The sequence below is a fragment of the Scyliorhinus torazame genome, chromosome 13 (assembly GCF_047496885.1).
Source record: "Scyliorhinus torazame isolate Kashiwa2021f chromosome 13, sScyTor2.1, whole genome shotgun sequence".
NCBI classification, from domain to species: domain Eukaryota; kingdom Metazoa; phylum Chordata; class Chondrichthyes; order Carcharhiniformes; family Scyliorhinidae; genus Scyliorhinus; species Scyliorhinus torazame.
Window position 1 is genome coordinate 34,501,499 of NC_092719.1, and position 13,644 is coordinate 34,515,142.

The 13,644-nt window shown below is 44.0% G+C and overlaps 1 protein-coding gene across 2 annotated transcripts in view; it reads left to right on the plus strand.

Annotated features, from left to right (window-relative positions):
- The window catches only part of LOC140387945 (reelin-like), a 520,778-nt gene that overhangs the window by 474,238 nt on the left and 32,896 nt on the right, over positions 1 to 13,644 (plus strand). For both annotated transcript variants that reach the window (XM_072471313.1, XM_072471312.1), the window contains exons 50-51: positions 6,335 to 6,528; positions 11,520 to 11,773. In XM_072471313.1, the coding sequence (XP_072327414.1) occupies positions 6,335 to 6,528; positions 11,520 to 11,773 (448 nt within the window). The remainder of the gene's footprint in view (positions 1 to 6,334; positions 6,529 to 11,519; positions 11,774 to 13,644) is intronic.

The following is a 13,644-nucleotide window of genomic DNA, read 5'->3' on the forward strand; positions in this document are numbered from 1 at the left end:
CTTGGCTGTGCAAGGCGTCAGAAGCCTGCCGGTCAGAAGATGAATTGATTTCCTAGTTATCTCTGTTCCTGACACACCAACCTCTCCACAGCACATCACCAATTTGCTGTAAGAGATTGATAAAAGATTGTAAGAATTCCTCATCACTCCTTGCCACCAATTGATTTACCTTCCAGCCTTTACTCACAACTCAGTCATTTAAGAATCAATATTTGTGCCAGAGTAGCACTAAACACTTACTAACTCAAGTGTTGTGCTCTTCAGTATAGTGACCTCTATATGTGCATGTACACAAGGGGTTAATGTGTAATCAGTAGCACCACATGATCATTAGAGGACTGGACCAACAGGGGTATAAAAGGCAACCACATTGGGTCTCTCGCTCTCTCGGGGATGCACTGTGACCAGGGCAATAGCAGAGTAGTTCAGATGGCTAGTGGAGTTACGTATAGTTACTGTAGTTCGACCTTATCACTAGTATCAAAGGTAAAGTAAAGAACTCATGCAATTATTGTTATAGGTACTCAATAAACCTTTTGTTACTACTGGATGAGTTCAAGTCTTCTTCATCGAGATACAGAAGACCTCTTCATTAGCCAAGGATTGAGTAGCACATGTTACCTACCACACAGGTAACAAAACATGGTACCAGGCGTGTTGGCTTTAACAGAACTAGTTAGATTATGTTAGACAAAAAGAAAGAAAATTCAGACCGTATATTCGACTGTGGAAGACTTTGGAGCAAATGGATCCTCGACGATTAACTATGGGACTCATTGGACCTCTAGGGCAGCTGGAAACAACCGGTAATTTAAGTTATAACTGGAAAAGATTTGAACAGATATTCCAAATATTTATCGCAGCTAATGATTTAAGCACGGTCCCTGACGCAAAGAAAATAGCACTACAATTCTCAATAGGAGGGCATGAAGCTAGAGAAATATATAATTTCTTTAATTACTTAGATGGCGAAGACAACACCAAAATAGAAGTAATACTCAAAATATTTGATGGACACTGTAAGAGTCAGTCTGGAGAGATGCTGGAAAGATTTAACTCTTGTCATAAATGCCAGAGAAATGGAGGGCCCATCACTGATTTTATGACAAATCTCAATTTAATACCACAAGGCTGTGATTATGCTGATTTCAGAGACACTATGATAATGGATCAATTAATTTCTGGACTATCTGACAAAAATTTAAAGAAAGAACTTTCACACGATAAGTATCTAACTCTAGAAATCGCTATCGAGAAATGCCTTGCTTATGAACAAAAACAAAATCAATTCTTTGAGTCTTTATAAAGACAGAACCATTATCTAGAAAACAAAATCTGTAAAAATGGCGCGAATACTCACCACGAGGCAGAGGCAGAATCTCACTCGATGCAACAGCACTTTTTGATTGGCAGCTATCTTGAGCGAGAGCGTTCCGGCCAGTGCGCACATGCGCACTACCCGAAAAGACGCAAACCGGCGAAACAATGTTCTGCACATGCGCAAGAAGCCGAGCCTGCGCAGTTGCGAAAAGAGCTCACAGTAAAGGAAACTCGGATTGCGCATTCGCAATCGATTCCTACGCATGACGTCACGAGCGTCATGATGTCAGAGGATTCGGACCACGCCCACGTAAAAAGGAAATGCACGAAAATGAACAAAAAGACATTTAAAACTGCAAAACCAAATTTTCTTACATCAAAAGACAGAACAATGCCCGAACTTACACCAGCAGTTAAAAATAACCTCCGCAGCACCCTGGCACAAGCAATTTGCACCACCCAAAGAGGAGAGCACAGTGATTTGTTCATTGAAGAATACTACTCAGAAGATGATTTCTTCATTGGGCACAGAAAGAACAATGACAAATCCGAAACAAACAGAGATGATTTGTTCATTGAAGACTACTGCTCAGACATGGATGAGTTATTCGGAATTGATGATCATTGCACCAGCAACACGGTTGAAACGCTCAACACGACTCTTCTCATGGGAGATGAATCCAATACCATGATGCCATGGCAGATCGGCGATACATTGGATGACAGCAATACCCACGAAGAAGATGACGCCACACAGAGAGCACAGATCGACTCTACAGCGAAAACACTGCACAACTCCACAGAGAGAGCGATGACAGACTCCACAGAGAGAGCGATGAAGGACTCCACAGAGAGAGCGATGAAAGACTCCACAGAGAGAGCAATGAAAGACTCCACAGAGAGAGCGATGAAAGACTCCACAGAGAGAGCAACACAAGCCTCCACAAAGAGAGTGACGCAAGCCTCCACAGACAGCTCGGTGACAGACTCAAAAATGGAAGCAAGCAAACACTCCATAGCGAACGCCATGCATGAACAAGACTATGAAGGTCTATCCACATTATCTGCGCAACCAGCAGCAGACTGTGAAAGTCTACCAAGCTCACGTGAACAACAAAAAGACTATGACAGTCTATCCAGCTTATTTGAGCCACCAGAAGAAGACTAAGAAAGTCTACCCAGCTCATTTAACCAACAAAAAGACGGTCTACCCAGCTTATTTGAGCCATCAGAAGAAGACTAAGAAAGTCTACCCAGCTCATTTAACCAACAAGAAGACACTGAATGTCTACCCACTGTATGTGAGACAAGTGACGAAGAAATCACAATTCCCATACAGGATATGTAGGATCACATGAGACCAGAGAGACCACGTCAATTGAAATCTTGAAGATTTTGACTCCAGAAGAGGAGCACCAAGAGTCTAGAGAGACCACGTCAATTGAAATCGTGAAGATTTTGACTCCAGAAGAGGAGCACCAAGACCAACAAGAAAATGAAATCGTGAAGATTTTGACTCCAGAAGAGGAGCACCAAGAAACCAAAGGTGATTCAAATGAACCAGAAATATCTCCAGAAGAGGAGCACAAAGAAATCAATGCTGATTCAAGTGAACCAGAAATGACTCTAGAAGAGGAGTACCAAGGAAGCAAAGAAGAGGAATCAAATCCACCACAAATGACTGATGTCACCAACATCAATGCAACATCAGATCATTCTCACAATTCTCAAGAAGGAACGCTCAATGTAACAGATACCACAACAGACACTGACACTGTGACAATGACTCAAATCATCCACACGGAACACTCATTGAGCGTAACAAGAACAACAAACACCGCAAGACGCACAGCAGAAGCAAGAACAACAACAGCAACAACAAAATCAACATGCAGCACAACAAGAACAACAAAGACAACAAGAAGCATAACAGAAACAACAAACACAACAAGAAAAATGACAAGAACAGTGATGAAAACAACAAAAACGAAAACAACAAAAACAGAAACAACAAGCACAACAAGAAAAACAATGAGAACAACAGCAAAAACAGAAACAACAAGCATGACAAAAACAACAACAGGAACGACAGCAACAAGAACGACAACAAAAACAACAAACACAGAAACGAGAGAAACAACAACAATGAAACAACAACCTGTACAACATGGTACAACTCTGCACATGAAGGACAATGCTACAGCACACTGCAAATCAATGACAAGACTACAAGCATGCCAAGGCATGACAAAGAATCTCACAAATTCACATCTGTTCCAGAACAAGCAAGCACGCCAGCTTTCAAGGAAGATGACACACTAGATCAATACCACAAGCATAGGAAAAAGTCCAGGTCAGACGACAAGGATTTTTAAAATTTAATTTAGAGTACCCAATTCATTTTTTCCAATTAAGGGGCAATTTAGTGTGGCCAATCCACCTAACCTGCACATCTTTGGGTGTGGGGGCGAAACCCACGCAAACACGGGGAGAATGTGCAAATTCCACACAGATAGTGACCCAGAGCCGGGATGGAACCTGGGACCTTGGTGCCGTGAGGCTGCAGGGCTAACCCACTGCGCCACCGTGCTGCCCCCAGACGACAAAGATGACATACAGAATCAATATGGCAAGCACAGAAAAAAGTCCAGGTCTGACAATGGTGTAACACAGAATCGCTACCACAAGTATAGAAAACAAAAGAAAGTCTAAATCAGACAACAAAGTGATCCGACCATTCAAACACTTCATGATGACTTGATGGTCACTTAAACACAAGAACATTGACAACGTTCACAAAGAAATAACGACATCAGCATCACCACTTCAACAACAGAAGTCGAAAGCAATCAACTGAACAAATTCATAAAGTTTGGACTCACAAATTTTTGTATTAAGATTGGACTCATAAATATTAATTGGCTTTGTATAATCATCAAGATCATCACAACTTGTACATAACATAATTTGTCTACCTATTTCACGCAAGCGAAAAAAACCTTAGAGATAACTGTATTCACATTTGACGGACTAATTCATTGATTTTATATAATGCATTTGCAAACTGCATCCATTATGTTTGTTCAATTTTCTTTACAACATACAGAAAATATGTGACACAAAAAAAGGGGGATGTAGTGATCTCTATATGTGCATGTACACAAGGGGTTAATGTGTAATCAGTAGCACCACATGATCACTAGAGTGCTGGACCAACAGGGGTATAAAAGGCAACCACATTGGGTCTCTGGCTCTCTCGGGGGTGCACTGGGACCAGTGCAATAGTAGAATAGTTCAGATGGCTCGTGGAGGTACGTTTAGTTACTGTATTAGATCTTGTTAACCTTATCACTAGTATCAAAGTTAAAGTAAAGAACTCATGCAATTATTGCTATAGTTACTCAATAATCCTTTTGTTACTACTGGATGAGTTCGAGTCTTCTTCATCGTGATTTAGAAGACTTCTTCATTAGCCAAGGATTGAGTAGCACATGTTACCTACCACACAGGTAACAAAATATTCAGGATGTTTTATGAAAGAGCCTGAGGTGAATGAAATGTAAAGGAGTGACATTATTGACCTTTCTAAAAGTCTGCCTTTGTAGCAGGATCATTTGAATCAGATACTAATATCTGAGCAATCCTGTACCGCACAGAAAGCGGAAGGAACGAGCGACAAGTGTTTTCCAGGATTGGCTGAGGGTCTGTGTCTAATTTCCTGGTGTTTGACTTTCCTCTGCTTTGTCAAATTGCAATTTAATGGCTGTCCTAAGCTTGTCTCTGTAGCAGTGAAATAAAGTCAGAAGAGGCCTAAATGAGCAACTGATCAGGAATAGAGGGGCAGCATGGTAGCATAGTGGCTAGCACAATTGCTTCACAGCTCCAGAGTCCCAGGTTCTATCTGTGCGTAGTCCGCACGTTCTCCCCGTGTGTGCGTGGGTTTCCTCCGGGTGCTCCGGTTTCCTCCCACAGTCCAAAGATGTGCAGGTTAGGTGGATTGGCCATGCTCAATTGCCCTTGGTGTCCAAAATTACCCTTTGTGTTGGGTGGGATTACTGGGTTATGGGGATAGGGTGGCGGTGTGGGCTTGAGTAGGGTGCTCTTTCCAAGAGCCGGTGCAGACTCGATGGGCCGTTTGGCCTCCTTCTGCACTGTAAATTCTATGATCTATAAAATGAATCAAAATGTTGTGGATTAATGGGAAATTTGTATCTCACAGCAGATATGATTCTGACCCAAGATTGCATGCAGTTTGGAATTCAGCTCATATAAATGAGTAATTTGACCCATTCTAATTCCCACTGATCTGCACAGTGCAAGATACTGTTAGTGCCGTGTAATATGCACACGTACTTTACACATCTTCCAATGCACCAGTTAAAGAATGATCTCTCCCTGACACTAAAACACAGATGGTCGGCTTGTAATTTAGTTTTTGTTGTCTTTGTACTGTACCTATTGGAATTGTACCGACACCATTTTGACAGCCCTTCAGCAATGGCCGTTACACACTCACTCATATCATTGACAAAGATGAGAATGATCAGTTTGTCTGCTTCCTGAGGGGACCCATCGGCTTTTCTCGAGGGTTGAAACTTTTTCTTAGAAAGGAAAGCAAAAGTTGAAATAAAGTTCATCACTCTGATCAGAACCCAGTTCCAATATCAAATGCTTCGTACAAACTCCATCAAAGGGCCTGTTTTCCCCAATGCGGTAGCGTTACACGACAAAAGTCTTGAAAGACTGACACTTCAAACAGAAACCCAATCCAGTTCGACACGATGAGCCTCTGCTTAATAAATATTCCAGAACAGAGAACCTAAAGACTAAAAATGATCGTAAATTCTCAATAGACGAGAATGCTGTAGAGTTAATCCTTGTTTCCAGGCTCTCCTACCAAATAACACAGTCATTTGCTTTCCATTAGGTTTTAAACGTTCATGATGCCGAGACGAAGCAGCATCCTGAAAGATCAGCAAAATCTGCTTCTGACTCAATCATTCCTTTGTCTTAGGGTTGCAGTCGTCAATTGGTGACAGTGGATTTGGACCTTGTGGATGCTGAGTTTATCCAGTTCCACTTCATGTATGGCTGCCTTGTTCCTCCTAACAACCGTAATCAGGGAGTCTTCCTGGACTATTCTGTCAATGGAGGCATCACATGGAACATCTTGATGGAGATCTTCTTTGATCAGTATAATAAGCCTACGTAAGTGACTCAATACCTTCCTTCATGGCTAATGATTTGCTGGATGTTTATAAAGTAACGGCTAGGGCAACGACGGCATGTACACTTTTAAATGCTGTGTTACACAAGCAGTGTAAATGCAGCCAGAATTTCGAAACGGGGCCTCATCTGACACCAAAGGCACTTTATTGATACTCCCTGGAGGAAGTGTTGGTTTGGGCCTTTATAACTGATTTATTCTCCAAGTTTAGTGTTGCAGAGAGAGTAATGAAGATTAAATTAACCTTTGTTCATGTTTAAAGGTCTTTTTCTTGTTACTCTTTTCACATTGCCTACAATAGAAATATCAAATTAATATTAAGACTTTTTAACTATTCAAGTGGTGGGTATAGAGGGTTATGGGCCAGGTGCGGGCAACTGGGACTAGCTTAATAGTAAAAACTGGGCGGCATGGACTGGTTGGGCCGAAGGGCCTGTTTCCATGCTGTAAACTTCTATGATTCTATTCTAAATCATAGAGTAGTACATCACTGCACGGAACCATTTGGCCCTTCAAGATTTCAAGGCTCTTACAAAGATGGATGCAGATAACCCCACCTCCCCACTCTTTCCCTTTTGCTTGGCAATTTGTTCTCCAAGTATTTATTCAGGTTGCTTTTGAAGGCTACTATTGAAACTGTTTCCACCACCTGATCAAAGAGTGAATTCCAAACTCTAACTACTCATTAGGTAAAAAACGATTTTCCTCATGCCACTTCTGTCTCTTTTGCCAATTACCTTAAATCTGGGCCCTCCTCTGATCGATCCTTCAGCCTTTGGAAACAGTTTCCCTTGATTTACTCATCTTTTGGGGCAGCACGGTAGCACAAGTGGATAGCACTGTGGCTTCACAGCGCCAGGGTCCCAGGTTCGATTCCCCGCTGGGTCACTGTCTGTGCGGAGTCTGCACGTTCTCCCCGTGTCTGCGTGGGTTTCCTCCGGGTGCTCCGGTTTCCTCCCACAGTCCAAAGACGTGCAGGTTAGGTGGATTGGCCATGCTAAAAATTGCCCATAGTGTCCATAAGGGTTGGGAGGGGTTATTGGGTTGCGGGGATAGGGTGGAAGTGAGGGATTAATGTGGGTCGGTGCAGACTCGATGGGCCGAATGGCCTCCTTCTGCACTGTATGTTCTATGTAATCTATGTAATCTATGTAGAACACCTCCGTCAAATCTCCTCTTAGCTTTCTTTGTCCTCAGCACAATCTGGAAATTTGTGGTATTATTCTCAAATGTTTGCAATGCAGTTTTTGCAGTGTACCGTCTTCAGCTGGTACTGCACACTTGGAGTATTTGTTTTTAAATGATCTGAGTAAATTCAAATATTTGTCCCATGCTTTGGTTATATTTTTCTGTGAATTCCCAGAGCTTTTCCAGTGCCTCAGTTACATAAAACTAGGAGCAGGAGTAGGCCATCTGGCCCCTCGAGCCAGCTCCGCCATTCAATGAGATCATGGCTGATCTTTTGTGGACTCAGCTCCACTTTCCGGCCCGAACACCATAACCCTTAATTCCTTTATTCTTCAAAAAACTATCTATCTTTATCTTAAAAACATTTAATGAAGGAGCCTCTACTGCTTCACTGGGCAAGGAATTCCATAGATTCACAACCCTTTGGGTGAAGACGTTCCTCCTAAACTCAGTCCTAAATCTACTTCCCCTTATTTTGAGGCTATGCCCCCTAGTTCTGCTTTCACCCGCCAGTGGAAACAACCTGCCCGCATCTATCCTATCTATTCCCTTCATAAATTTATATGTTTCTATAAGATCCCCCCTCATCCTTCTAAATTCCAACGAGTATAGTCCCAGTCTGCTCAACCTTTCCTCGTAATCCAACCCCTTCAGCTCTGGGATTAACCTAGTGAATCTCCTCTGCACACCCTCCAGAGCCAGTACGTCCTTTCTCAAGTAAGGAGGCCAAAACTGAACACAATACTCCAGGTGTGGCCTCACTAACACCTTATACATTTGCAGCAGAACCTCCCTAGTCTTAAACTCCATCCCTCTAGCAATGAAGGACAACATTCCATTCGCTTTCTTAATCACCTGTTGCACCTGTAAACCAACTTTTTGCGACTCATGCACTAGCACACCCAGGTCTCTCTGCACAGCAGCATGTTTTAATATTTTATCATTGAAATAATAATCCCTTTTGCTGTTATTCCTACCAAAATGGATAACCTCACAGTTGTCAACATTGTATTCCATCTGCCAGACCCTAGCCCATTCACTTAGCCTATCCAAATCCCTCTGCAGGCTTGCAGTATCCTCTGCACTTTTTGCTTTACCACTCATCTTAGTGTTGTCTGCAAACTTGGACACATTGCCCTTGGTCCCCAACTCCAAATCATCTATGTAAATTGTGAACAATTGTGGGCCCAACACTGATTCCTGAGGGACACCACTAGCCACTGATTGCCAACCAGAGAAACACCCATTAATCCCCACTCTTTGCTTTCTATTAATTAACCAATCCTCTATCCATGCTACTACTTTCCCCTTAATGCCATGCACTTTTATCTTATGCAGCAAACTTTTGTGTGGCACCTGGTCAAAGGCTTTCTGGAAATCCAGATATACCACATCCATTGGCTCCCCGTTATCTACCGCACTGGTAATGTCCTCAAAAAATTCCGCTAAATTAGTTAGCACGACCTGCCCTTTATGAACCCATGCTGTCCTGCCCAATGGGACAATTTCCATCCAGATGCCTCGCTATTTCTTCCGTGATGATAGATTCCAGCCTCTTCCCTACTACCAAAGTTAAGCTCACTGGCCTATAATTACCTGCTTTCTGCCTACCTCCTTTTTTAAACAGTGGTGTCACGTTTGCTAATTTCCAATCCGCTGGGATCACCCCAGAGTCTAGTGAACTTTGGTAAATTATCACTAGTGCATTTGCAATTTCCCTAGCCATCTCTTTTAGCACTCTGGGATGCATTCCATCAGGGCCAGGAGACTTGTCCACCTTTCGCCCAATTAGCTTGCCCATGTCTACCTTCTTAGTGATAACAATCCTCTCAAGGTCCTCACCTGTCATCGCCTCATTTACATCAGTCACTGGCATGTTATTTGTGTCTTCCACTGTGAAGACCAACCCAAAAGACCTGTTCAGTTCCTCAGCCATTTCCTCATCTGCCATTATTAAATCTCCCTTCCCTTAAATCAATTGTTATGGGTGTGTGCTTTAGTTAACCTTCCAGATTGTCTTGCCTCGTTCCCTGGACAGGGGGTAACTGGCCTCTACGTCTCTGCTCCTTATCTGCCCTTTTTAGATCAAGAGTTGTTGGTCAGGAGAACCTCAGGTAATAGCTATTGAGGGAAAAGTTGTTTTGTATGAAAAGGAGGTATTAACTCCTTAGCAGCAGGTTTGGACTCAAAAGTGGTCCGTTTGGCTGATTTTGACTGACATTTAGCCAAATTTGTCCAACACCGCTGGTTCATATGATTACCTCGCAGTGTGTAATGATCCTGGACCAGATCCCAACATTTTTTAGGATACTGGACAAAAACCCAAACACTTTTTTGTTTATTTCTAAAACTGAGAGGATAGGATACTTCCTTCTCGGAGAGATTCCACTGACCAATAGGTATCTTTTATATTAAAACAAACTTTACTCTTAACACAGGATTAAATACATTAACATCAGAGAAAATAGCTTTTTCAATTAATAGTTAAACAATTCTTAAAATAAAAGGAAACCCTATTTATTATTAACTACTACCTTCTTTATCTCCAATTAAGGTCAAAAGTCACTTATAAATAAAATTGGTAAACATAGGGTTACTTGCTGTACACTTGTATAGAGATTTATTGGAAAGACTGCTTCGAAAGAGAGACCCTTTCAGGAAACAGCCGACACTTTTTGTCAGACTCCTGCTCAACCTGGCAGAATTTAGCAAGAGTTGTTGCTCAACTTAAAAACTCCTAGCAGACGTCCAAACCCATATCAAACTGCAAAACTACAGACAGACTTCGCTCCTCGCATTATTCCCATCGTTTTTATCCCACTCAGATCCCGTGACCTGCTTACCTAAATCTAAACACAATGGCTGTGATTCTCTGACCCTGTGCCCGCGGGATCGCCATCGCGCCAGTCGGGGGTCATTGAAAGTGCCCCACCCCCATCGATTCTCCGGGCCTCGATGGGCCAAGTGCCCGCCGAATCCTGCCGGCGTGGGTTATGTATGGTCTCACCCGGTGGGACCTCGGAGTTGTGTCTGCGGGGACCCTCCTGGCGGGGGGGATCCGACTTTGGGGGGGGGGCCTCCACGGTGGTCTGGCCCGCGATCAGGGCCTACCAATCGGCGGGCGGGCTAGTTCCTATGGGGGCCTATGTTCCTCCGCGCTGGGCCCCTGTAGGGCTCCGCCATATTGCCCTGGGGCCGGAGGGGAGACGGGAACCCACGCACATGCACGGACCCGTGCCGGCCGAGGTGCGCATGCGCGAACTCCCGGCGGCCATGGCGCGCATGCGCGATCTCGCGCCGGCCTTGGCGCACCAGCTTCCAGGCGCCGGAGCTGCGGACACCACTCCGGTGCCGTACTAGCCCCCTTCGAAGGGGAGAATACCTGCCACTTGAGGCCCGTTGACGCCAGAGTGGCTCGTGCCGCTTTTCACACCGGCGTCAGAACTTGGCCACGGGATTGGAGAATCCCAGCCAATGTCTCAAATTATGTTTTCTCCAAGGAATCTCCAGCAGTCATAATAAAGGTCCATTAGGCCTCTCTTTGTAAACAAGTACATGGTTGGAATTAATGATGATCTCACTTTTGCGACATCTGAATTGCACCTTTTGCAGACACACCACCTGCCTGTATGTTTAACCAGGATTTTAAAAAAATATTACTGCAACAGATATGTATATATATCATATATATAGCAATTTCTTACATTCATCACAAGTGTCTGCAATATCATTTTGAAAAATCTCAGGACTGCTTATTTTGAACCTACTTGTGGTTTGTTTGTAGCTTCGTGAGCATCCTTCTACCACCCGAGGGCAAAGTAGTTGGCACTCGTTTCCGTTGGTGGCAGCCTACCCATGATGGACATGAGCAGAGTGACTGGGCTATTGACAATGTATTGATATCTGGGACAGCCGGTGAGAGAACCTTCATGCTGGATACATTCAGCAGTTCTCCTGTCCCACAACATGACCGGAGTCCTGCTGACAGTGGACCTGTTGGCAGGATCATCTTTGACCTATTTGAAGAAAGACCCACAGGTAAGTGATATTCCAGTCATCAGTAGTCATAAAGATGCTCTTAGAGACCAGTGTTTAATTGGAAAGCTTCACATATGACTTCCTGAAAGTCGGATTTTCTGGTTTGGGACGACAGGCCAGTTTGTGGTCCTAAATCAATGTGATCATATTCTACTCAAACCAAAAATGCTGACTTGAGGTTGCCTGTCCTTAGTGACCAAAATATCAATCATGATTTTATATGTTAAAACTACAATGAGACTACAACATGACAACTACCATTATTACCCATTACACTCTCCCTCTAACTCAATACACAAACTTAGTCAAGCAGTGATTCATATCGAGAAAAACTAGAAAACAGCCTTTTTTCCAGCTCAGAACCAATTGTACATGTTTCAAGTTATAGTCTCAAAGGTTCAAGCTAATTACAGTGCTGTGAACCAGACACAATCTCCTAATTACAATCCTGGGACCCAGATATAAGCTTCTAATTACAGTCCTGTGATCCAGATGTGGTTTGGTGGTGCAGTTCACTCAGGAGGTCAGGGTTGCCATGGCAACATGTTTGTAGTCGGATACTGATGGTAGAGGCTCTGACTTTCATTCCATCACATGGCTGGCCCAAAGTCTCTCCCACTCTTGCTACCAGTCATTGGTGTGTGGTGGAAGGATTTGCAGGTCGTCAGTCAACCAATTTGGCTGCACTATCAACACACCTTCTTTGGCCATCAAGCTCAGCATTGGGACTCAAGCCTGGAGCTTCTGGCTCAGAGGCAGGGACACTATACATTGCACCACAAGACCTCCAATGTATCCCAGATGTAGTCCTGTGGCAGTCCTGTGACCCCGACACATAAGGATGTATAAATTAGGAGCAGGATTAGGCCACCTGGCTCTTCGAGCCTGCTCCACCATTCAGTAAGATCGTGGCTGATCCGATTTAAATCTCAACTCCACATTCCCACCTACTCCCAATAATGTTTCACCCCCTTGCTTATCAATAATCTATCTACCTCTGCCTTAAAAATATTCATAAACTCTGCTTCTACCACCTTTTGAGGAAGATAATTCCAAAGAACCACAACCCTCTGAGAGAAATAAATTCTCCTCACCTCAGTCCTATATGCGCAACTACTTATTTTTAAAGTGACCTCTAGTACTAGATTCTTCCACAAGAGTAAACACCCTCTCCCTATCGACCATGTCAAGAACCCTCTTATATATGTTTCAATCAAGTTGCACCTTAACTCTTCTCAACTCCAGATACAAGCTGAGTCTGTCCAGTCTTTCCTCATAAGTCAACCCACTCTTCCCTGGTATTACGTTTTGTAAACCTTCTCTGAATTGCCCCCAATAAATTTACATCTTTCCTTACCACAGTAGTCCAGATGCGGTTTCACCAATGCAACTGTACAACTGAACCATAACCTCCCTGTTTTTGTATTTGATTCCCCTCATAATAAACAATAACTTTCTATTAGCTTCCATAACTACTTGGTGTACCTACACACTAGGGGCTGGATTCGCCGATTTGAAGACTAAGTGCCGACGCCGGCGTGGGAACACTGGCGTTTCACAGCAGAAAAAACAGCGCAAAAGCTGCACTGATCTTCCAACTGTGGGGGGGGGCTACCGGATACGCAGCGTAAAGCCCCCAGCTTTACCTGCGGATACGGCCAGAGAATTGCCGGGTCCGTGGTCGCGCATGCACACGGTGGCGGCCTGCAGCAGCCAGGCTGTGCAACATGGCGCTGGCCACACGCAGACCCGGCCTGCCACATACGGTCCCCCAGTAACCCCCATCGCCAACCCCGGACCACCCCCCCACCAGTGTTCTCAGCCCCCACCAACCCCCCCCCCCCCCCCCCCCCCCCCCCCCCGACTGTGGT